Source organism: Mesoplodon bidens (genome assembly GCF_964165515.1).
Source record: "Mesoplodon bidens genome assembly, chromosome: 3".
NCBI lineage: Eukaryota > Metazoa > Chordata > Mammalia > Artiodactyla > Ziphiidae > Mesoplodon > Mesoplodon bidens.
In genome coordinates this window covers 141,827,240-141,853,921 of record NC_138178.1, presented here as the reverse complement: position 1 = coordinate 141,853,921, position 26,682 = coordinate 141,827,240, and the positions used below count along the sequence as shown (strand labels likewise).

The following is a 26,682-nucleotide window of genomic DNA, read 5'->3' as shown; positions in this document are numbered from 1 at the left end:
GGTTCCACTGTTGGAGAAGTAACTTAGAAATACTTGTGCACCGTGCAGCATGTCCAGTACAGTCCCATGCCCTCACCAAGCTCCAGTCACACTGCCTTGGGTGCACTCTGCTCTTTTCAGTCTCAGAGCTGTAGCTCATGTTTTCCCTCTGCCTGGAAAAGCCCCACCACCTCCTAAACTGGCCAATTCCTACTCACCCTCCAGGTCTCAGCCTAAGAGTCACTTTCTCTGCGAGGCCTCTGCTACAGACTTCATGTCTACATGCCTCCAAAACTCTTATGTTGAAATCCTAATCCCCAGTGTGATGGTATTAGGAGGTGGGGACCTCTCTGCATGGTGATTAGGTGGTGAGGGTAGAGTTCTCATGAAGGGATTAGTGCTCTTATAAAAGAGACCCCAGAGCGCTTCTTCCGCCAGGTGAGAATACAGTGAGAAGATGCCATCTATGAACCAGAGGGGGGGGTCCTCGTCACACACCAGATCTGCTGGTGCCTTGATCTTGGACTTCCCAGGCTCCAGAACTGTGAGAAATAAACGTTAAGTCACCCGATCTACAGGAAGTTGCTACAGCAGCCCAAATAGACGGAGACACCTTCCCTAATTTACATCCAACCTACTTTACACCCTCCCTGTTACTCTCTCTCGGAGCGCCACGTTCCCTTCTTCAGACAGTTACCCCCGGGCTTCCCTGGTGGCGCAGTGGTTGAGAATCCGCCTGCCAATGCAGAGGACACGGGTTTGAGCCCTGGTCCGGGAAGATCCCACATGCTGCGGAGCAACTAAGCCCGTGCGCCACAACTACTGAGCCTGAGCTCTAGAGCCCGCAAGCCACAACTACTGAAGCCCGCGCACCTACAGCCCGTGTTCCGCAACAAGAGAAGCCACCGCAGTGAGAAGTCCGTGCTCTGCAACGAAGAGTAGCCCCCGCTCGCGGCAACTAGGGAGAAGCCCACGTGCAGCAACGAAGACCCAACGCAGCCAAAAATAAATAAATAAAAGAAAGAAATTTATTTTAAAAAAAGACAGAGAGAGACAGCCACCCCTTGGTAACTATGTTCTTTGAATTCATTTGTTTAACAACTACTTTCCCCATGAGACTGAGAGCCCAGCAGGAGCAGGACCTGGGTCAGCCTTGCTCACCCTGTTCCCAGAGCCCAGCAGTGCCTGAGCCCCTAGATACCGCTGCCAAATGGGTGAAGGAATGAATGACTTTAAATGAACACAGCAGACCGAATGACAGCAAACACACTCCCTCCCCCTAAACGTGGACCATCCCTGAGACTCATGCCTTTGTTTGTGACAGATGAGAGAACAGGGATTCAGTCCGTTGTTGGCTGCTGGGAGGGTTTTAAACCCAGTAAAGCCAGGGGCTTCTCCAGTCAAAAAGTAAGCCTCTGGGGCTTCCCTGGTGGCGCAGTGGTTGAGAGTCCGCCTGCCGATGCAGGGGACACGGGTTCGTGCCCCGGTCTGGGAAGATCCCACATGCCGCGGAGCGGCTGGGCCCGTGAGCCATGGCCACTGAGCCTGCGCGTCCGGAGCCTGTGCTCCGCAACGGGAGAGGCCGCAACAGTGAGAGGCCCGCGTACCGCAAAAAAAAAAAAAAAAAGTAAGCCTCTGGCACATAAGCAGTAAGTCACTTGAGAGAGGGTGGGAGGGAAGATGAACTTACTTGTATGAACCTTGGACAGAACAACAGTATGAAGGACCACATCTTTTAACTGCTCAGGATTTGGAAAACGCTAAAGCATCATCACATACAGAAATGGCAGAAAACATGGAAGCTGAGCAGGTGCCCGTATGAAAACTGCTTTGAGAGCTTAACTCAGAGCATTTTGGCTTCAGAGCAACTGCCAACACTTAACCGTTAGTGCTCTATTAGCATTATCAATATTTCCCCCTTACAAGGAGCACCAGTCTACTTTTTCCCAAGAAAAAAGCAATTTTTTGTTTGTTTTTTGGCCACGCTGCACAGCTTGAGGGATCTCAGTTCCCAGACCAGGAACTGAACCTGGGTTACAGCAGCGAAAGCCTGGAATCCTAACCATTAGGTCACCAGGGAACTCCCCGACAATTTAAAACTTTTGTGTGAGTGTGTGTGTGTGTGTGTGTGTGTGTGTGTGTGTGTGTGTGGTTTATGCATTTCAGGTGTCTTACTAAAGCTAATATAATACATGGAAAAGGGTAAATTCATAAGCATGTGAAACTGTGAGAATGACTAAGCACAGGGAAAAAAAAATTAACTTTTATGGGAAAGCAGGATACTGATAAACAAAACTGTTCAAAGCATGGTCCAAAAGCTCCTTGGGAGGGACCACCTCATTCCAGGAGAGAATGCATGTTTCACAGTCTGAGAGTGAGGAAAATGGGGAATAAACTGTAGAATGTAACAGCATTCAGCTTCAGCCTTGAATTCCAGCCCAATCTTCTATTTGGCAGTGGCTCTGAAAGGCTGAAGAGATGGATGCCTCGCTCAGCATCATTCCTGGCATCCCTGGACCTGGGCATGGTCAGTGATCCTGGGAGTGTGTGTGATTCTGCCACATCTGATCAACAGCATGACCTCAGAAACACAAACAAGCCATGTCACCTAGATTAACTGCTCTATCTGAATATTCACTTTAGCTAACAAGGAAGTTCTGTTCCTGCAATATAATACTAGACTTTTAAAATTTGACTACTAAAATGTTAAATATTATAATTGTGATAGTAATTTAAAATGCTGATAAATTTTCATATTTATTCTTAAACCCCAGAAGTTCATTCTATGGTGAAGATGTTTGGCTCCAGCCTTATATTGATAAGTTGATTTACATTCTCAGCCAATTGGCCACAGTGTGTAATATCTCTAATATTAATTAGCCTGCTGTGACATAAGATGCTAATTAGCATCCTTTAAAACACTCATTTTCATAGGCAACAATGACAAAATGGGAAATGTCAGATTCCTGACATAAACCCAGAGCCCTGGTATATTCTATTTCCACAAAGGATACAAACCCAACAGAAACATTTTTGTTTGCCCCCCACACCTGACCTAAGACCTATGAATCAGGGGATTTTACTCCTTTACTGTCCTCTACCACCACTCCCAAAACACAGCTTCCTCCCAGATTGTAACCTCCTATTCTCCCTCCCATCTCACTAAGAATAAAAGGAAAGTCCAAGGGCTCTGTTCTGATGGTGGGTGAAAAAGGAATGTCAAATGATCAAAGGTCCCTTTGGAAATACAGAGGATATGTGTCCACAGAGCTGGAGACAGGGCATAGTGACTCAGAGCACAATCAGGTGAGTCATCGCGATGCAACTCTAACCACAAACCCCTCCTGAAGCCACCATGCCCCTCACCATCACCAAGTCCTACCACCTCTGGGGAAACAGCCTGTACTGGGCAGAGAGCTCCTTCTCCCCGAGCTGTTTACACAAATGGTGTCATTTGCTAAGCTCCAACTGTGGCTTGCGACAAGAGCAATAATTCATTTATTGAGGTCTGGGCTATGGATTAAAGTAGAAATTTAGGTTAGCAGTTTGGAAGAAGACTCCTCTGGTTAGTTGATGCTTTCCTTTTCTGCTCCAGGGAAGAAAGATGAAGAGAACTTTTCCACCTGTCTTTCCATTTTTCCAACTGTTTTCTGCCTTGGCTAATCAGAATATTTTAACTAAATTTCTTCTCATGGAAATAAGGGCAAAATGGAATGGTGGCATAAAAAGACACAAAGTTAACTCAGGCTAGAAATATCTGTAATGCTCCAGTAAGCACAAGTACCCCGAGACTGACTTGCCAGGAGTTAGTGTGTTAGGAGGCCTCAGGAAATTGGGAGACATGATAAAGGAGGTCAGGCTGGACCTCAGACCCTTCAGCTTCCCATCCAGAGAGAATCAGCCAGCGGCCCAACTAGACTACGTCCAGAGACTGTCAAGGGAAAGTGCTATAACATTAAGATAAAATAATGACCAAACACAATTTGGACTACTGATCAGGAAAGATAACACAGGACAGTTTCAGAGAAGCAATCTGTGATTAGAAGAGAAATGCGAATAAATGAAATAACCTTATGAAATTCTAGTGTGATACATTACAAAATTGGGGGAAAAAAGAGAAAATGAAGGTTCAAATTAATAAATTTCTGCTTATAATTCTCCTTTTGGAATTTCTGACATCAAAGAGCTCAGAAGGCTTCAACTTACTAAGCACCAAGGAAAACAAAAGGCATTTTATTTCTCACTTGAAATGTCGCCCTTGGGAATCTGCTGCACAATCACCAGTAAAGGCCAGGCTGGGAGAAGCTCAAACTTCTCACATTTTCCCAGTCAAGTCATAATATACATCAAAGGAATCCATCCTTTGCCATCCCCCTGGACTCTACATCTGTTTCAAAGTGTTATATGCAAAACTTGAGAGTTCTGAACACCAGCGCAGCAGGTCAGAACTAAGCTTCAAGATCATGAACTTCCTCTCTCCACCTTCAGAGCTCAGAGTTCAGGCCCTGAGGGCATCCCCATGTAACACCTGATGGCTCAGTTCAAGTGAGCAGCTCCTCTAGACACTATTCCAATAGTGGCAGGAGCTGGGGTCAGGAGCATCTCCAGGGAGCCAGAAGGTCAGGGAACACCAGCCTCACAGCAGACTCATCCCCTGAGGTTGGACAAGCTCAAGGAGGAAAGAAGAAAGGCTCCCATGGGAGATGGTATTTCCCAGATCCCCTCAAACACTTAACCACAGCTTACCTTGGTACAAGGTGGTTGAACTTGTAAGAACTGAAGACCTCTTGGATCTTTTCTTCTACTTTTGCCTGGTAAGGATGCAGGAGATGGGAGAGAGAAAACAAATACAGATGAGACCTTTATCAACTTTACGTTCCTATTGTCACAAATGCCTACTGGCTAGAGTTCCTTGGTGTGACTTTGTACCTCGCAGCATAACAAGACTGCATTCAGGGGCTGGGCAGGATGACAGGCTTGGGACAAGGACAGAGAGAGAAAGAATGCCCTGTACCACATTAGCATCACAACCGACTTCTCCAGTAAACTAATCCACGATATCCAAACTAATGGTGATTCTGGAGTTTGGGACCCTGGCACCAGTTACTCAGGGAGCAGGTGAAGATGGACCCCTTTTGCTTGAAAGACCTGTTCTTGCCTGCTCTATGACGTTGTTTAGGTGTTCGTTAACCGGCCATTCTCAAATATGGAATTAATTTCCGCCAAGGGTCCTACTTCTTATTGTCAAATTTAATGGTTTAAATATAGATTGAACAGTATTAAAATCCCCAAAGGGATTTACAGGAACATCAATCATGGAAACACCAAAGAAATAGCACATCTGGTCATTGGACCTGTGTCACACACCAGACTCCACAGTCCCATAAAACAAAGGATCTCGGAAAGTCAGGTCACAAAAGGAATGAGATGACCTGTTTCCTCTGAAGATCACACCATGATGTGGTCACACAGCACAGCTTCTGTAAGGAAGGGGTACGGCAGTGCAGGAGGGGGCTGGTCAACGGGATACAGGGTTTCACCTTCACGGCCATCCCTGCTTTGTGGTGAGGCAAGTCCTTGCTGAGATTTCAAGATATATAATAATGTCCTCTCTGGGAAATATCAAAAATGCATTATTTGTTTCTGAAACACCTGAGTTAGAGCTTCCAGTCCCTTTGACAAGTGTGCAAAAATCACGATGAGGGGAGCAGTGATGTGAATCAGCTAAAATGGCAGCCCATCTAAAATTCATTTATATTTGGTTTTAGGATATGCTTTGGTATTTGCCTTTGAACATGAATTTCAGGGATTATCTGGCCAAGAATTTATAATACTTCAAAAAACAGACTGAAGTCACTGTGAGAATTCGACTCAGAAGAAGTAAGAAAGTTCTCCCAGACCCCTCACGATGCTTTCTCCATGCCAGACACCGATGTGGGACTAATACAAAGCACCAGCCTAAATGAAACACAGACTGCATTTTTCAGACGTGCCTTCCTTGCTTTATAATGGTGTGTTAGTTTCTGCTTTATAACAAAGTGAGTCAGTTATACATATACATATGTTCCCATATCTCTTCCCTCTTGCATCTCCCTCCCTCCCACCCTCCCTATCCCACCCCTCTAGGTGGTCACAAAGCACCGAGCTGATCTCCCTGTGCTATGCGGCTGCTTCCCACTAGCTATCTATTTTACGTTTGGTAGTGTATATATGTCCATGCCACTCTCTCACTTTGTCACAGTTTACCCTTCCCCCTCCCCATATCCTCAAGTCCATTCTCTAGTAGGTCTGTGTCTTTATTCCTGTCTTACCCCTAGGTTCTTCATGACATTTTTTTTTCTTAAATTCCATATATATGTGTTAGCATATGGTATTTGTCTTTCTCTTTCTGACTTACTTCACTCTGTATGACAGACTCTATGTCTATCCACCTCATTACAAATAGCTTAATTTCGTTTCTTTTTATGGCTGAGTAATATTCCATTGTATATATGTGCCACATCTTCTTTATCCATTCATCCGATGATGGACACTTAGGTTGTTTCCATCTCCCGGCTATTGTAAATAGAGCTGCAATGAACATTTTGATACATGACTCTTTTTGAATTATGGTTTTCTCAGGGTATATGCCCAGTAGTGGGATTGCTGGGTCATATGGTAGTTCTATTTGTAGTTTTTCAGGGAACCTCCATACCGTTCTCCATAGTGGCTGTACCAATTCACATTCCCACCAGCAGTGCAAGAGTGTTCCCTTTTCTCCACACCCTCTCCAGCATTTATTGTTTCTAGATTTTTTGATGATGGCCATTCTGATTGGTGTGAGATGGCATCTCATTGTAGTTTTGATTTGCATTTCTCTAATGATTAATGATGTTGAGCATTCTTTCATGTGTTTGTTGGCAGTCTGTATATCTTCTTTGGAGAAATGTCTATTTAGGTCTTCTGCCCATTTTTGGATTGGGTTGTATGTTTTTTTGTTATTGAGCTGCATGAGCTGCTTATAAATTTTGGAGATTAATCCTTTGTCAGTTGCTTTATTTGCAAATATTTTCTCCCATTCTGAGGGTTGTCTTTTGGTCTTGTTTATGGTTTCCTTTGCTGTGCAAAAGCTTTGAAGTTTCATTAGGTCCCATTTGTTTATTTTTGTTTTTATTTCCATTTCTCTAGGAGGTGGGTCAAAAAGGATCTTGCTGTGATTTATGTCATAGAGTGTTCTGCCTATGCTTTCCTCTAAGGGTTTGATAGTTTCTGGCCTTACATTTAGGTGTTTGATACATTTTGAGCTTATTTTTGTGTATGGTGTTAGGGAGTGATCTAATCTCTTTGTTCATTTTTTATATTGGGTTGTCTTTTTATTAATGAATTGTAATAAGTCCTTAAATATTCTATCAATAGATACAAGTTCCTTGTCATATTCCCATTCTGTGGGTTGTCTTTAGGAACTAGTGTATTTTTTAATAGAAAAAGATCACTTCAGAGCACAAAGTATGATTTTTAGAGTACAACTTTTAAAATAATACTAGCAATAAGCCTGTAATTTTTTTTGACAAATAGTAATGGATTAATATAGAAATTTAAAAATAGTCATCTGAGGATAAGAAAATGAAAGTAATCCCCAAAATATGCAACATCCTTTTTTGCCTCTCCTTCTCCACATACAGTCTGCTAGTGTGATATAAATCGTAGTAATTTTGTCACTGGGAAGATGTAAGCATTCTTTGAATGTTCTGATTTTTCACAGTGAAAGGAAAGGAAGAAAGCTAGTTGTATACAAAAGAGTTAACACAGCAGGCCTGAGACTACTATCCTAAGAAAGGCCTACTTGAAAGATAGACCCTGGCTGGAGTCTGGGAGCCTGGATCTCGGGAGGGCTCTCACCATTCCCAGTACTGATTAGAGAGGCTCACTGAGCCTAAACTGTATAAACAACGTGGTTTATGGTGAACAGCTCTTTTCCTTCTGCGAGTCTGGAATTATGCTAGAAAGTGGGTCCCTATGTGACCAGCCCCAGTAAAAACCATGAGCACCAAATCTCTAATGAGCTTCCCTGGTAGCTCTGCATGTGTGGTCACAATTCAATGCTGGAGAAATTAAACACGTCCTCTGTGACTCCACTGGGAGAGAACTCTTGGAAGCTTGTGCCTCGTTTCCTGCAGACTTCACCCCATGAGCCTTTTCCCTTGGCTGATTTTGTTCTGTAGCCTGTTGTTGTAATAAATCATAACCATGAGTACAGCTATATGCTGAGTTCTCTGAATCTTTGTGTAAGCAGCTAAGGTAGAGAGAAAAGAAAGAAAGAGAGAAAAGAAAGAGAAAGAAAACCCCAGAGAAAGAAAAACAGGCATGGCTTTCTTGACATAAGAGAGGCCATTTTGGCCTAAGCCATTCTGGGATCTAAGCCTGGCCACAATGCTTGCCCTTTAATAGGTCTTAGAAATCAATGGTCTTAAGAGAAGAAAGAATGCAGACACTGACTGTTATCAGGCGAGAGAAATAACAATAGCAAAGATAATATATTAGTTATAAAGACTCTGAGTTCTCTTTCGATGGTAAAGAGTAGCCTGAAGCCTCAACCACCAGATGTACTGGAACCTAAGGGCTGATGATGTTGACCTTTTCTGAACTTCTGACTTCAATCAACTAAAGCTTGGACTCTGTAGACCACTCAAGCCCCATCATGAATATGCATGTACCCTTAGCTTAAAACTTCCCCAATTTTGCTGTTGGGAGAGACACTGCTTTGGGAAGGATCCCCAGTGTTCTCCTTACTTGCTGCAAGTAATAAATCCTTCCTTCTCCCTATCTTTGGCTCGGCCGTGTCTTTTGGCTCAACACTCACCAAGAGGCAAACCAGTTTTCAGGTAACACTAGTAGTGAATCAGTGAACCTAGGAGTGGTCTTGGGGACCTCCAAAACATTAGTAGAATTAGAAATTTAGCCTTTGGGACAGAATTAAGAGAAGCAGTCACAACAATTGCATAATGTCTATGAAGCAAGATCTATAATTAAATTCCTTTTTAAAATTTTATCGAAATTCTCACTTTAAATATAGGAGAATTGGGGGTAACTATTAAAAAACAAAGTTACCTAAGTCATGAAGAACTCTAACACTACACAGCTCTCAAATCAGAATTAGGAAGGGAGGAAGGGAGGGAGGGAGGGCGAGAAGGAGGGAGGGAGGAAGGAAGGAAGGAGGGAGGGAGGGATCAGCTTCAACACAGGGATGCTAAAGCATGTCTGCTTTCCCTGGCCTTTCATTTTATCTTGAATTTCCATGTTTCCTTTCCATCCCGAAGGAAGGGACTATTCTATTTTAGTTAATTTCTCTTTTCTGCATGAGAGCTCCCACAGGCAAGGCAGTTACCAACTGAGTACAATACAAAGGATTATTAACAGCCCTACAATAGCAGATAATTTTCTCTTGCATAAACAGCAAAAAGCCCATAGGTTCACTTCCCTTGAGCACAAAGCACACAGTTTGTGACCATGTTAATGAAAGTGATATGGCTCTCTTGGGAGGAGGATGACATCCTAAAGCATCTGTTCGGTTTCAGAAACATTGTTACATGAAATGTTATAAGAAATGCCATCAGGACTAGTCACCAAAAAATTCAGTCCCAAGGGATTAGCTCTTCAAAAATTTTAAACAGCCTGAAATAAGGGAAACTTGATTGGCTCCTGATTCAAAACACACACCAAAAAGATATAAAAAGAATCTTGAGACAACTGGGGAAATTTAAAAATAAATTGGAGGGAATTCCCTGGTGGTGCAGTGGTTAGGACTCTGTGCTTTCACTGCCAAGGGCCAGAGTTCAATCCCTGGTCAGGGAACTAAGATCTCACAAGCCACATGGCTTGGCCAAAAAACAAAACAAAACAAAACAAAACACAAAATAAATAAAAAATAAAAATAAATTGGATATTAGATGATATTATACAATTACTTTTAATTTTCTTATATGTGACATTATTGTGCTGATGTAGAAGAACATTATTCTTAAGAGACGCATGCTTTATTATTTAGGGGTAAAGTGTCATAATATCTTCATCTTACTTTCAAAGATTCGGGGAAAAAAAACAGTCATATACATATATACACGTGTGTACATACACACACATATAAACATACACACACCCCCAAAGGAAAAGTTGTGTCCATCACTGTGAAACAGGAGGGAAGGGGGCAGGGCACTACCCTTGAAAGAGTGACATAGCCAGAGGACATGACATAAACTGATTAGAACCAAATGGGTCCAAGATGGCAGACAAGTCAACTTCCACTAGACCTTGAGCCTCAGTATACACTCGCTGTAACACATCAGGAAGCTAAATGACACACCCACAGGCACCAAGACAGTTCTAAGACTAACCATAAGGATCAAAAAGTGGGCAGTGGGGCTTCCCTGGTGGCGCAGTGGTTGAGAATCTGCCTGCTAATGCAGGGGCCACGGGTTCGAGCCCTGGTCTGGGAACATCCCACATGCCGCGGAGCAACTTGGCCCGTGAGCCACAACTACTGAGCCTGCGTGTCTAGAGCCTGTGCTCCGCAACAAGAGAGGCCGCGATAGTGAGAAGCCCGCGCACCGCGATGAAGAGTGGCCCCCGCTTGCCACAACTAGAGAAAGCCCTCGCACAGAAACGAAGAACACAGCAAAAATAAATAAATTAATTAATAAACTCCTACCCCCAATATCTTCTTTAAAAAAAAAAGTGGGTGGTGGCCCAATTCCTGGAAATCCCCACCCCTTCCCAAAATAGCTGAAATACTCCTCCCACTCATTAGTCTATGAAATTACCCAACCCTATAAAAACTGACAACCCTTTACCCTGGTGCCTTTCTCACCTTCTGAGATGGCCCACACTCTGTGGAGTGTGTTTCTCCCAGGGCCACTCTCGCCTTCTGAGATAGCCCACACTCTGTCTGTGGAGTGTGTTTCTCTCTAAATAAATCTACTTCTTTTTTTAAAAATAAATTTATTTATTTATTATGTTTTGGCTGCGTTGGGTCTTTGTTGCTGTGCCTGGGGCTTTCTCTAGTTGTAGTAAGCAGGGGGCTCCCCTTTGTTGCGGTGTGCAGGCTTCTCAGGCTTCTCATTGTGGTGGCTTCTCTTTGTCACCGAGCACAGGCTCTAGGCACGTGGGCTGCAGTACTTGTGGCACGTGGGCTCAGTAGCTGTGGCTCACGGGCTCTAGAGCACAGGCTCAGTAGTTGTGGCACACAGGCTTAGTTGCTCCACGGCATATGGGATCTTTCCGGACCAGGGATTGAACCCGTGTCTCCTACATTGGCAGGCCGATTCTTAACCACTGCGCCACCAGGGAAGTCCCTAAATCCACTTCTTAACTATCACTTTGTCTCTCACTGAATTCTTTCTGCAATGAGACATCAAGAACCTGAGCTTCATTAAGTCCTAAAACCAGGTGTGTGATCTCAGTTGGAAAATTGTGGGGTTTGGCCGGGTTCGAGTCCCACCATGTGGGTTCAAGGCCCAATCTGAGGTGCATGGTTTCAGCTGGCGACCATGAAGGGATAGTGATAAAGTAAGAATGTTGAAAGTTAGGTTTTGGTCCTAAAGAGGCCCGTGCGATGCTGCGAGCCAGGTATACTGGGGAGGACGCTCTGCCAATGTCTGCTCATTTTTGACAGGTAGGTCAATCCTGTTGCTTGCACACATGCAACAGCAGATCCAGGACAGAATTGTTCATCTCTATACTCATCTCCCTGACTCTGAGGTTTTTCTCCTACATTCTTGCATTCTTGTTCAGTCCTACTCTATTTCTTTCTTTCTTCCTTCTGTTAACCCCAGAAAACCTGTGTGACCACCAAGGTGTACTTTTTATTGCTTTTACTCCCCTCCCTCTGACCCTTACAAGTGCTGACGCTTTTTTTTTTTTTTTTTTTTGCGGTAAGCGGGCCTCTCACTGTTGTGGCCTCTCCCGCTGCGGACCACAGGCTCCGGATGCTTAGGCTCAGTGGCCATGGCCCACGGGCCCAGCCGCTCTGCGGCATGTGGTATCTTCCCGGACTGGGACACGAACCCGTGTCCCCTGCATCGGCAGGCGGACTCCCAACCACTGCACCACCAGGGAAGCCCCATAAGTGCTGACCCTTTATTCCCAACTTATAGCTAGACCAACTCCCACTCATCATCAACACCATTGGGGATGTCTTCTATGCTGTTTCTTTGTGACAACTTTTTGGGCACCAACACCTGGTTGGGAGACTACGCTGGGAGGGACAGCATCTAAAATGTTAAGTGCAAATCTTCACCAAATTGCACGGTGGATTTTACTTAAGAGTGGAGTTTTGGACAGCTCAGGAGCTTGTCTAAAATGGGTCAGGCTGCATCAATCCCAACCAATACCCCTCTGGGCCATATACTCTGGGATTGGGAAAGATTTGGACAACAGGAATTAAACGGAAAAAACTTAGTAGGTTATGTAATCAGGTTTGGCCACAATATGAGTTAGGAAATTTAAAATTGAGTCAAGTACCCTATGTTCAAATTTCCATGGCCTTGTATCTAGGCAATGGAACACAAAAGGAATTTAAGGCATGTGTAGCTTGGAGGGATAACTCTAGGGAGTACACTGAGTACCTTTTAACTGACCCACCCTACAGGGTCATGGATCCCGAAGGAACGTGGATCCCTCCTCCCCCGAGGTACAGGCCTTTTTGGCTATGCATTTCATAGCCCAGTCTGACCCAGACATCAGGAGCAAAATTCAGAAAACAACTGCTGGTCCTCAGACTCTGATGAACAATTTGTTCCAACTGGCTTATTTGGTTTTCGGTAATAGGGATATGGTCGAAAAGGCTGAAGGCACCCAGAGAAATATGCAAAAGGCCCAGATGACGGCAGTGGCTTTGTCCACTCAGAGACCACCAAAAGGGAAGTTGGCTTTTCTGGGCCAACCTGGCCCTGGCAGACCACAAGGCCCATGGGTAGCCATACAAGGCCAGTGTACCCTGTGTGGATACAACGGACTGGAGGGAGGATTGTGATCAATGTGCCCTTTGCAAACAGCCAGGGCATTGGAAGAGGGAATGCCCCATACGCCAGAGAGCTACGGGGCGGGGGGGGGGGGGGGGGGGACCCTCAGCCATTGATGGTTGTGCAATCAGAAGACTGAAGGGGCCCAAGTGGCTCTGCCTAGAGATACCATCTACATAACTAATGGAGAGCCTTGGGTGGTCACTGATGTGGTGGGCCACTTGACAGAATTTCTTAAAGACACTGGTGCAACCTTGGTCTTAACCCAAAGGATTGGAAACCTTAGCAATCATAAGGAATACGTAATGGGGTTGTTAGGGAAGAGACAGGGGCACACCTTCCTGGAACCCCTTTTGTGCAAGATCAATGGTCAGCTGTTTTTACATTCCTTCCTGTTTGTGCCTGACTGTCCCATCCTGTTAATGGGAAGGGATTTATTAACTAAGGTAGGGGCCACTCTGTTTCTTGAGGGGCAAGGGAACCACCCTCATCACCAAATGGTTCTAGCAAAAAGCAAAAAGGAACAGATAATCTGAAGCTAAAATAGAAGACTTAGTAGACCCTGGAATGTGGACTATCGAGGTTCTGGGCTTGGCCAAAGGTATCCAGCCAGTGGTTATTAAGTAAAAAGGGTTATATAGTGTCTAAATATAAGGTACAAATTTCTTAAACCTAGGGAAGATCCTCAAAAATGTTTGTAAATAGATGACCAAAACAGGAGGCCACGGGTCTGACTAAACTAACCATAGCTGATATTCAGAGCCTGATAGGAATTTTGGAAGAGGCCTTCTCCCCTAAGCTAAATGAGGAAAAGTAAAACTTTCCAACTTAAATGAATAGGTATGTCAGTCCTTCAATATCATTGAGGTAACCACCCAATTCTTTGAAAAAGAAAACAAAACTCTCCTTGTTTTACAAATGTAGTCTTTACAGGACCAGAGGTGTGGCTCCAAAAATAATCCAAAACCCACCAATCCTTTTACCACTCCCCAAACCTTCCCTATTTATCTTAAGAGACTTGTAAGTATTAAACAAAGGGGAAACAGTCATCCTAGGAGGAACTTGCCCATATCTTTGAGATGCAAGTGTCCTATCTGGTCTTCTCAGGAACCCTTATCTCTGCCATCTTTTTAAACGCAAATTTTAAAAAAGAGGGTAAAGTACTTTAGAACTTGGCTTGTCAAGGATAAATAGAAATCCTAAGTGTCTTTTCTGTAAACACTAGTAAAAAGGGTTTAGCCATCGAGATAGATGACCTTGATTTGTTCCATCTGCCAGAAGCCCAATTTGAATCCAACCCCTTGTAACTGATAGGTTTTATGCTGTATCTGACTCAGGACTGAAATTCTGGAATGGGAACTATGAGGCCTCTGTGTTTGTTTGTGTGTTCATATGTATCTATATGTGTGTTGTAGGCGTGTGATATTGCCAAAAATGAATTCGTAAAAGAGCTCTACGTAATTGGCTTTAAAAAAATTAAGTGCTTATATAAATACTCAGAAATATAAAATAATCTGGCCAGAATGCATTTCAGGTTCATGTCATCTGAAAAACATTCAGTACTAAACTGATATCTGGTATTGAAGGTGGCTTAAGCTTGTTGGTTTGATTAACACAGACCTGTTAGAGTCATCAATGATCAATGTCAAGTATAATCCTTCTGTTGTACCCAGGTTTATTAGAGGTCAAAAAAGACCTTTTTCTGTTACAACTTTGTCAACTAGAAAAGTAACTCAATGTGAAAAAAACTTTTAAGAAAAGTAAGATATGTGTTTTTAGTAAAAGAAGGTGTGAAGAATGAAGAATACTGAAAAGGGTTATACATGATCAGGATTTTCTAAGACTGGATTAAATTTAATTGGGTAAATGGATTTTGCTGGGAATAGGCTGGGACAAGACTGGATTTGGTATGATTCTTTGCCTTTTAAGTGATCTGTATTTGTTTTTGAGATCTTCTGTAACTTTAGTTAAGGAATAAGTATTGTCTCACAGTGACCTATGATCTTATTTGAGCAAGTGTTTTTAAACTTTTTGACAAGCTTCCCAAATGTCAAATTTTAATTAAGTTTCTTCTGATTTCCAGCTAACTTTGGGGTACTTTAGAGGGCCCCTGAGGTATCTTAAAGAGAAATATTTAACTAGGATTATTTGGTATGTTAAGTTAAATGTAATCATTCATAATTCTGGTTATTATAACCATGTTTCTTTATCGATTACACTGTTATCAGATGTTTAACCATGCCTTTTAAGCCTTTTGTCATTTACAGATATTTTTGTACTCTGATGCTGTTACAAAAAGTGCTTCATCATCAAGGAGATTCACAGAAAGGCCTTGGAAGCAGTTACAACAGTTCCACACCAAGATGATGGCTATGTGAGGATTCCAGCCCATATTGACTTAGAACAAGGAGCTGTCTTGCCCCTGGGGCCCCTAGATCAGGCATCCAGAGATTTTTACTCCCTGACAGGCAGGGTCGACGCCCCTACTGAAGCAGTTACAGAAGATGGACCATCGCCCTTCTGCTTCCCATAAGAATATGGGATAGGGGCTTCCCTGGTGGTGCAGTGGTTGAGAGTCTGCCTGCCGATGCAGGGGACACGGGTTCGTGCCCCGGTCCAGGAGGATCCCACATGCCCTTGAGCCATGGCCGCTGAGCCTGTGCGTCCGGAGCCTGTGCTCCGCAACGGGAGAGGCCACAACAGTGAGAGGCCCACGTACCGCAAAAAATATGGGATAAAATCTCTGAGGGGGGAATGAAACAGGAGGGAAGGGGGCAAGGCACTACCCTTGAAAGAATGACATAGCCGGAGGACATGACATAAACTGATTAGAACCAAATGGGTCCAAGATGGCAGACAAGTCAACTTCCACTAGACCTTGAGCCTCAGTATACACTCGCTGTAACACATCAGGAAGCTAAATGACACACCCACAGGCACCAAGACAGTTCTAAGACTAACCATAAGGATCAAAAAGTGGGCGGGGGCTTCCCTGGTGGTGCAGTGGTTAAGAATCCGCCTGCCAATGCAGGGGTCATGGGTTCGAGCCCTGGTCTGGAAGAGCCCACATGCCGCGGAGCAATTAGGCCTGCGAGCCACAACTACTGAAGCCCCTGTGCCTAGAGCCCATGCTCCGCAACAAGAGAAGCCACCGCAATGAGAAGCCCAAGCAACGCAACGAAGCGTAGCCCCAGCTCGCTCGCCGCAACTAGAGAAAAGCCTGAGTGCAGCAATGAAGATAATGGCAGCCACTATAAATATTTTTTTAAATTAAAAAAAAAAAAGTGGGCGGTGGCCCAATTCCTGGAAATCCCCGCCCCTTCCCCAAATAGCTGAAATACTCTTCCCACTCATCAGCCTATGAAATTACCCACCCCTATAAAAACTGACAACCCCTTACCCTGGTGCCACTCTGGCCTTCTGAGATGGCCCACACTCTGTCTGTGGAATATGTTTCTCTCTAAATAAATCCACTTCTTATCTATCACTTTGTCTCTCTCACTGAATTCTTTCTTCGATGAGACATCAAGAACCTGAGCTTCATTAAGTTCTGAAACCAGGTGTGTGATCTCAGTTGGAAGACTGGGTTTTGGCCAGGTTCAAGTCCCAGCCTCGTGGGTTCAAGTCCCAATCCGAGTTTTGGCTGGGTTTGAGTCCCAATCTGAGTTGCATGGTTTCAACTGGGTTATCTCCACCTTTGTCCTTTTTTTGGCGGGGAGGGGGCAAGCTGCACGGCATGTGAGATCTTCGTTCCCCCGACCAGGGATGGAACCCATGTCCCCTGTGGTGGAAGCAAGAAGTCTTTAACCACTGGACCGCCAGGGAAGTCCCTCCACTTTTATCCTTGACAAGACTATCTCACAATTCTGTAGAGGTAGAATTTGCAGAAAACTGATAGTAATGCGAATAATTTCTGTCCACAGAAATACAAATTGTATCTAGTAAAATGCAAGTACTTGTAAATGCAAGTAATAATGAATATTGCCCAGTTTTGCATCCATTTGCAAATTTACTTCAGCATCCCTATCTGACTTTAAAGGTGGTATGTTGAGTTCCTATCTGAATTAGTTGTAATATCTTACTGGGTCCATGAGTCAAATAAAATCTTGGACATGTGTTCATTTTATAGTTGTGTGAGTCATGATTTTATCTTCTTTTAAAATTTATCCTTGAACAGTTTATATGGTGGGGGGGATTAGGTGGAGGACAAACAGATACTGTCAATTTTTCTGTATATTTGACATTTTTTGTAATAAAAAGTTGGAGGAACCAAGATTCCATCACAACTACTTTATCTAGGTATAAGAAAGATTTTTGAAAAGTCAAATACATCTGCACACACACACACCAGTACTTTATATGTATAGTAGCTAAATAAATGTTAAACCAATTAGAGAGTGTTTCTGTCAATTTAAAAGCAAATACTCTACAGTGTGACACCAGCAGAGACTTTCCTTGACCAAACTTTAGTCAGGCTCCTCTGAATCCTCCTCCCAACTAGGCCTTGACTTTTTTTTTTTTTTTTTGCGGTACGCGGGCCTCTCACTGTTGTGGCCTCTCCCGTTGCAGAGCACAGGCTCCGGACGCGTAGGCTCCGGACGCGCAGGCTCAGCGGCCATGGCTCACGGGCCTAGCCACTCCACGGCATGTGGGATCTTCCCGGACCGGGGCACGAACCCGTGTCCCCTGCATCGGCAGGCGGACTCTCAACCACTGCACCACCAGGGAAGCCCTAGGCCTTGACTTTTATACTTCTGTGTCCATCATCGTATCACCTATTTTCAGCAAGAATCCTGCTAAGTTGGTTTAGCCAGAATCCCCCATCCCCACTATCTGATCAGGTTCCTCAACCTCCACCATCCCCCAGTGATGTCTGACCATCTTGGCCTGCCTTCACAAGGAATCCTTTTAAGTCAGTTTAGCCAGATTCCCCACCTACCTTTGATGATTCCTCTTACTAATCTACCATCCACCAATCCCCCCACCTTGCTCCTTGGCTATAAATTCCCACCTTTCCTTGCTGTTTTCAGACTTGAGCCCAATCTCTCTCCCCTACTGCAAAACCCCATCATAGCAGTCCTCCTTGAACAAAGTCTTCCTTTAACAAGTGTCATGAATAATTTTTTCTTTAACAATACCTCTCCACACCCACCAGCAGAATGACTAAAGTTGAAAAGAGGGAAAACACCAAATGTTGGCAAGGATGTAGAGGAACCAGAACCCTCACACATTGCTGGTGAGAGTGTAACATGTCTGATCACTCTGGAAAAGGCCAGCAGTTTCGTTTAAAACTAAACATACACCTACCCTGTGATCCAACAATTCCACCTGTAGGTTTTTACCCATGAAAACACATGATCATAAAAAGACTTCTACAAGAATGTTTATAGCAGCATTATTCATTATATCCAAAATCTGGCAACAGCTCAGTTGTCCATCAATAGGAGAATGGATTAAAAAACCAGCAACAGCAACCATTAGATCTAGTAGCTCAGAGGCAGTTTACCCGCAGCCAAGCTGATCTTGTTAAAAATGTAAACTCTCAGGTCATAGACGTATAGAATCAGAAACTACTGGGATGGGGCCCACCCAGAGGATTCCTCCTCCAGAGGATTCTGATGCATGCTGATGTTTGATAGATCAAAGGTTTTTTTTTTTTTTTTTAGTAGTGGTAACGGTCACTGGATTTCAGCTCAGAGGCTGATGCTTGAGTTTGACTTCAAATAGGACTTTCTTAACTTATAATTATTGCTGGGTTTTTTTTTAACCTGCTCACCACACTTTTCTTCTTCTTAATTAGCAAAGGATAAACGAAGGTGAGAAGGTAAAACGTTCCTCTGAACAAATATCCTAATACTTTGAGTACAAAATTCAGAGGGAGGTCAGAGTTGACCTAGTCTCCTTAACCAGCTGGCATTCCTCTCTATCAAGGCTGAGATCCTTTATGAACCATGGGTTCTCAACCCTGGCTGCATATTAGAATTACCTGAGGAGCTTAAAAAATACTGATGCCTGGGTCCCACCCTCAAAGGTTCTGTTTTAAGTGGTCTAGGGTACAACCCGGGGTGGTTGGGAAGATCAAAAGCTCCCCAGGTGATTCTAATGGCCAGCCAGGTTTGAGACCCACTGCCCTCACTGCCAATTCCCTTAAAAAACCTTGTTTTAACATCAGGTGTTCCAGAAGTAATGAAGGAAAACTAAGTTTAAATCATAAACCAAAATGAACACTAGAAAAAAGTTCCCAATGGCCTACAGATCCACAGGCTATGTTATCAGCAGTAACCTGCCTCATTCAAAGGACAGGTGCTTATCATCACTATGCTATAATATTCAATAATCCTCCTCTAACAGCATTTTTCATTAAAGAATTCCTAAAAGCCTATGCATATATGAAAACTTGGTTTAAGGCAGAGATGGGAAAATCCAATATCAAAGGAAAAAACATGGACAGTAAGTGTTGCTAGTATAAAAATTACTGCCTACCTCTCATCCTAAAAATAAATAAATAAATTCCAGGTTGATTAAATTTGAACATGAAAAACTTGAGTCAAGTCATTAAAACAGCATATAGGAGAATATCTTTATATTCTTGGGATAGAGAAAGATTTCTTCAAAAAGCCCAAACTATAAGGAAAAAGACAAAGAAGAACATAAATATAAGCAAGGTTAAAGGCAAACAAGAGCCTAGGGGAAGATACTTGGAACACATGTAAAAGATACGATTTTTCCTAAATTAAGACCGCTGACCACTAACAATATCAAGTCTTAGAGAGGATGTGGACAAAACAGATCTCCAGTACACCACTAACTAGTACTTAAATTACTAGAGTCACTATGGAGGGCAACATGGTAGCAGGTAATAAAAAGGCACAGACCCTACAACCCAGCAATTCTAACTCTCCAGTAGAGACATACCTAGAAAATCCTTGCTTGCCCTCCCAAGCCTCTTTATAACATAACTTAGTCCTAACAGTACATCTCTCATTTTTCCAGTCATGAGGCACTTGATCACTTAGGGTATGGCGAAAGGGGAACACAAGAGTTCAGAGGTAAGTCTACTAGTTTGTCAGAAGTTTACCCCTGCTTCTGATGGGGCACAGGCTAGGTGTTGCTACGTACAGAATGGTTTTACGTTTGCTGAAGTAAGATTATACATATTGAGGAGTCCCAGAATATGCCATCCCAAAATATGCCTCGTTGGCATATGGATTATTTTGAGCTAAAGGCCATTGATAACCAGGAGGTGAAGGAAAAGCTCTAAAAACAGGGCATTAAGCTTCCTTTTGTAAAGATGTCTCCCTCTCCACACCAAGAAGTGGAGGACTCCTAACAACTCTTATCTATGGAGAAGGCACGGACTTAAATCTGAATAACAAACCTCACTAAACAACTCTTGTTTACCATACTTTTCCTGGACTTAGGGGAAACATAAGTTGTCTCCCCAACCCAGAAGCCCCAAACCCTTTTCTTTGTTTTAGTCTAAAATGGCATATAAACTCAAGTTCTAACTACCCCTTTGGGTGACTCATCGATAGGTGCTCCCATGTGTACACAACAATGCACATGTTAATAAATTTCTGTTTATTTTTCTCTTGTTAATCTGTCTTTGGTCAGTCTAATTTACAGGGCCCCAGCTAGAGAACCTAAGCTGGGTAGAGGAAAAGGTTTTTTCCTCCCCTACTATATATTTATATGGATGTATATGCACATGTATCTTTATATAATATAAACTAATAAATATATATTTGTGTGTGTGTGTATAGTCTGTGTACATGATATAAACTAGTATGTATATTACTTTGTGGTTTTCAACGATGGAGAGATTGTGTGAGAATCTAGGGGTCAGAGATGACGTGACTGCACCCGCATCCCCAAGACTTAGGTGCCATGGCAACATGATGCAGATCTAACCATCTGCCTGCATTCTTGACAGCTCTGCACATAGCTCCTGGAATTCTTCTAGAAATCCAATCGGAAGCACAGAATAATATCCATTCATAGCTGAGTGGTAAAAAACAACAAATGCATTTGGAATTTTCTCCTTCACAGCTTCTATCCAAAGCAAATCTCATGATGCACCAACTTTCGTATCATAGACCTTCCCTTCTCCCTACATCGCCCCCTCTCTCCCAGAGGAGGACCCTTCCAGAAAGCAGATTTGCTGCCTGAGACTCATGCTAATGCTGAAGATGTGGTAAAAGAATCATTAATAGATTAACTATAAGAAAAGGATTCTTCCTAAAAAAAAATTATCCCTCAGGAAAAACAAGTCACCTTATAAGAAATCTTTACAAAGTAACTCTTGCTGTGGGGAGTTCTTTCAATTCCTTATTTTGAATACAAAGTATGAGCTGGGGTTGACACATCATCCGGAAACAACCTCAGTCAAGGTCTGGTGTTGGCTGCCTACAGAAGTCAGCTGATGGTATCAATGAAAGGAGACAAATTAAACACAGATTTAATTTCTGGGGATATGAACTCACACTTGCATGTGCAAACTGCCACTGTAAACCCTTTTAAAGATCACTTTAAAAGTTAATGAAGTGTTTAAGTTGCGATGATCAAAGATATGTACCAACTGGACACACTGTAAAAGGATTATAATTGTAACTTGTGATAAAATATTCAATATCTTCCCCATATCTAAAAGGGATGTATCTCAAAAAACTGAAAGTGTGGTCTGCAAAAACATATTCACTGATCCAAAGTATAGCTCCAGTGATGATAAAAACACAAAGGTCAAAGATGGATGTGAAGAATTTGAAGACAAATGTTTTATGAATATGAGGAGGAGAAAGAAAAATATTTCTAAATTAGTGTGATTTTATAAAGTATGTGATTTTAAATAGGCACAGGTACCTAAATTTAAAACGCAAATAGTGTAAACAAGCATTTGGTTTGTTTACCTACATACCTAATAGTATGTGTATTCTCGAGTTGACCAAAAAACACTTTAGGGGACTTTTTCATAGGGAAAATGGGGAAATTTTGATATTTGCACCTTCTAATAGTTGGGCAACATGGTATATGCTGAATTTCAATACAATAAAATTGATTCACATAGCTAGCCTACTGACCACTTAACAAGCAGAGCTCTGGTCCCGTCTATCAGAAGCATAAAAATCTGGTTAGTGTGACTATATTTAGGGACTTGCTCCACCTCTGTTTAATAATCTTTCAGATACTAGAACTTGAAACAAGTCAACAGCAGGAGTTCGGGATTCATTCCTGGATCCCTAATGTTCCCTCCTGCAGGATCTGCAGTGGTGCAGTGCCCGTCACTTGCAGCCAGCTCTTTAGCCTGGCTCTCCATCCTGTCCCCACCCGCCACCAACACTCATTCATCATCAGGTCAGCCCCACCCATCCAGCTGACCTAATTCCCTACCACAGCCAACCTGGTCTTTCCCTCGTAATGGCTCCTCCCACTGGCATGGCTGCCGCCCCAACTCCATCCTTTACAGCCTAACCCGAGTCCCACATCCTCCATGAAGTTGTCCTGACCGCCTCACCCCACACCAGATCGGCTTCCACTCCCTGAAATCCTCATGCAATGCAGTCATAATTTAGCACTTCATTACATGCTCTGCTGAGTCATTCTGTGATTGCTTCCGGCATATTCTTTTTTTTTTTTTTCCCCCTCTAAGAGAAAAGAATTTTGACTGAGACAAATAATTCTTCTAGATTCCCCTCAGAGTTGACTGGGACTTGACTGAATGTCGTCTAATGACATCATGCCATTTCAAATGGAGAATGTTTCTGCCCCTGTTCAAGGGCAGTCTAAAGGGAAAACAAAAGTAGTACCTTCAGTAACAACTGTTGTTGGCAAACCTGCTACCTCTGAGATTGTACCAGTATTACCCTACCTGCCTGAATCACAGAGCATTTGCAATGGGGTGACTGCAGGTGGCACAAAAAAGGAAGACAGCCGCTAATAATACAACCACATCTTGCTTTCTGGAGTCATAAAAGGTTCTCCGAGCATCAAATTCATCAGCTTGTCAAGAAATAAAACGGCCTGTCACAACAGAGACCTTCAAAAGATACCCAGAATCTCACCACTGCTCATTACCTCTACTACCACAGCCCTGAGCGAAGCTGCCATCACGTGTCACCTGCAGTACTGCAACAGCCACTAACTGGTTTCCCTGCACCCACGCTGGCCTCCTCACAATCTACTCTCAACAGTGACCTAAATGAGCCTGCTGAAATGCTCAACAGATTGTGTCAAAACCCTCCTATCATAGATCAGTCTGACTCCTGGTAGGAAACAGATGGCACACTCGAAGTGGGTGATTTGAGGGGAGTTCATATCATAACACAGGGGCTAGCAACACAAGGGTACTTCATGCCCTTCTAGACCTGAAATGTGAAGAGAAGGGGTAGAGAGGGAGACAGAGAGCTCCACGGAGAAGGCACCTAATTGGAGATGTGACCTTAAGTCTAGAGACACTCCAGCCCACACAATCCTGCGGGAAGGGAATATATACGCCAATCTCATCCTTCTCCCTCTCTCTCATCTCCTATCGATACTCCCCGTGGCCAAATGCAAACAGAAGGCAGAAAGCAAGGTTGCCTGTCAGTGCAGGTCCACCTCCTGGGGCAAATCTACAGAGCAGGGTAGAAAAGGGTAGAGTGAATCTGGGGAGGTAAATGGAAGCTATTCAGCCAAATGCCTTCCCATCTCAATCAGGGTATCTGAAAGTACGAGATCCAACCTTATCGCCTGTTCTGTTTGCTAACCTCTCTACTCAGTGGCTCTCCACTCACCAGGCACCCCCCTGCCTCAGGTCCTTTGTACTTGCTGCCTTCTCTGCCCAGAATGCTTTTCCCCCAGATACACACATGGCTTGTCCTCTCACCTACTTCAGCTCTCAGCTAAAACGTTACATCAGCAGAGGTTTCCTTTACCACCTTATATAAAAACCTCCCTTGCTCCTATCCCACCCATGTATCTCCCTTATCTTGCTTTATTTTTCTCCACAGCACTTCTCTCTAACATTAGATAGATAGGTGGATGGTTAGATATTTTTTCTCCTTTTTAATTGACTGCCTCTCTGGCCTAGAACAAAAGTTTCGTAAAGGCGTCCACTTGGCCTCTTTTGTTCACTCCCTTATGCCCAGTGTCTAGAACAGTGCCTGGCACAAAGAAGGCACTCACGTATTTGTTGGATGAATGCAAATGAATGAATGGAACAGAAGAACCCATAGCTAAGGACTCTTTCCACTGTTCAGAGGTTTAACTCCTACTATCAAATCATTGTTAAGCAAATAAATAGGCTCCTGATAATCAGATAGGAAGCAGGTGACAAGCATTTTTTATTGGCAATGGCACAAAATTGAGTGCTGTCAGTAAACCCCTAAGAATAAATGGAATCTTCAGTCAGAACCAAAGGAATAACAGCAGTGTCTTCTGCAAACAACTCCTAGTAAGGCTGTTTTTTCTTATGACTATATCATCATTAACCTACCAACCTAGTCCTTCTATAAGACTCAGTTTTCTCATCTGTAAAATGTGTAAGGATTGAATGATACAATGTATGGAGAGCATTTATTGGGTATGGAACCCAATAAGTGGACGCTATAATGATTATTAAAACATTCAGGAAGCCATGAGAATGAGATACTATGTTATCTTCCTATGATCTGGAACTGTTTCTCCTAGACTTTTAAAATGTGAGCTGGAATAATGACACGGAAAAGAAGTATAAGATGCTTTACTATCCACCGCACAGTTGGGCCTAGATCTGAAAGACATCCTACAGTACCAGTGCTCCATATCAGAACCTAGTTTCCACAACTGGCCCAGAGCTTGGCCAACCCTTTTGCAGGCCAGTACCTTGTTGCATCCATTTCTCCATCGCTCATTATATCTAAGCACTTAGAAGATAAGTGCTGGTTTTTCCCTCATAGGAACTAAGCAGGGCATGTGACTGAAAAAACAGTGTAAGCAAAAGAGAAAGAGCAGATCAGTAAAGCTCCTGGTGATGCTCCTGTTTTTGACTTACCCCTCTAACCATGGAAGTCTCTGTTCTGGTCTGTAAATTAGACCAAATTCTGATTCCCTTTTCTCCACTAACATTTTATTTATCCGTAGCCTTATCTGCTGGGTCAATTCAGTTAACTACGCAAAGGGTGACCCCATAGTCTTAGGTCAGATAGAAAGAAAAAGGCTTGACCTGAATCCACTCAACAATCCATCATTTAGGAATACTGCAAAGATCCTGTAGTAGCTTTTTCACTGATGGGAGATTTCTTTGCAATTTTTTGCAGAAGATTTCTGTAGAAGGACACACTGGTGGGCTAACTAACCTGGGAAGCTAGATTCAAAAGTTTCCTTTCTACCCTAAAACCCATGAAACTTAAATCTCCAGTTAAAATATTCCCTCTGCTACTATGTGTATACGTGTGTATTCAAGCCCTTGTTTTTGTTATTTTAGTCATAAATATACAATATAATAATTATCATTACTAATTTTTGCCAAAATTGAGGCTTCCAACCTCAGGCATGAAAATCAAAGCAGGTCCCTCCAAGATTAAGTCTAGGGATTGATCTTACTAAGAGATCTTATTTTAGTAAGCAGCCTGATGCTTACTTGTTAGTGCTAAAAAAAATCATTCTGATCACTTCTCCTAGTGACAGATGGGTAACCATTTCCACAATAACTAACTTGGGACCAATTCCAACTGAGGAACGAGAAGAAAAACAAAACTATAATTCACTACTCATTCCGCAAACACGTTTCAAAGTGATAGGTCCCATCTACTTCGAGGCCTCAGCGAATGGCAAGTGGTACAAAATTCACACTCTTATTACAGCACTTCCCAAACTGTGCTGTTTTCCTCTCTGTCTTCCCCAACCAGGCTGTGCCATGCTCCTGATCAGGGGCTGTTTTATTTCTTTGCATTTCCAGAGTTCAACATTGTGACCAACACACTGCTGGTGCTCAAATGATTGAATGGCTACTAAAATGTCTCCCCACGAGGCAGGCATCAAACCTGGCACTGTGGGTCATAAATTAAACATCATGGAATAGCATGACCGCAGTCTGGCCACTTCTTTTCCCCTCTATGTCCCAAAACTATAAGCAGGGTGGGGAAAGTGCATTATCCATACGAGAACCTCCCGATGTCTGGCAAAATGGAGTGGGCTGTCCGACCCACCCGGGCTGCTTCAGTCCTCCAGGCACAGAACAAGATTCTCTCCGCTCCCTAAGGCAGAGGGGGCCCAGGTACTGTCCTCTCCCTCCAACCTTGACAACGACCCTCCCCAACCCGGCCCCACAAGCATTCCACGCTCCAGCCCAAGCCTGGGCGCCGGGAGCTTCCCGGGGTAGGGGGGGGCGCCGCGGTGCACTGTGGGAGCTGTAGTTCCCGGGTGGGTTCCGTACCCCGGCGGCCCTGAGGACCAGACTCCTGCTCCCAGAAGCCCCCGCGCGGGCGCCTCGCCCAGTCAAGCCAGCTCACCTGTTCCATGGACGTGACTGTTTCTACCGAGTCGTCCTGCAACCGCTCCCGCGCGTGCTCGGGCCTCAAACTGTACAGCGGCTCTGACCAGACAGGGGAGGAAGATGGAGGGCAACAGTAGGTGAAGGAACTCGGAGAAGCCATGTTCTGGAAAGCAGCAGGCGGTGTATAGGACTCAGCTTCGTCAAAGAACAACGCGCCTTGAAACTCTAGCGGGCTAAGGCGCTACGGAGAGCGGGTAG

The 26,682-nt window shown here is 43.6% G+C and overlaps 1 protein-coding gene across 2 annotated transcripts in view; it reads right to left on the bottom strand.

The window, feature by feature from the left end:
- FNTB (farnesyltransferase, CAAX box, subunit beta) overlaps nucleotides 1-26,682 on the bottom strand; it is an 80,367-nt gene extending 53,685 nt beyond the window's left edge. For both annotated transcript variants that reach the window (XM_081229964.1, XM_081229965.1), the window contains exons 1-2: nucleotides 26,441-26,682; nucleotides 4,726-4,790 (exon numbers count right to left, since the gene is read on the bottom strand). In XM_081229964.1, the coding sequence (XP_081086090.1) occupies nucleotides 4,726-4,790; nucleotides 26,441-26,584 (209 nt within the window). In that variant the 5' untranslated portion in view covers nucleotides 26,585-26,682. The remainder of the gene's footprint in view (nucleotides 1-4,725; nucleotides 4,791-26,440) is intronic.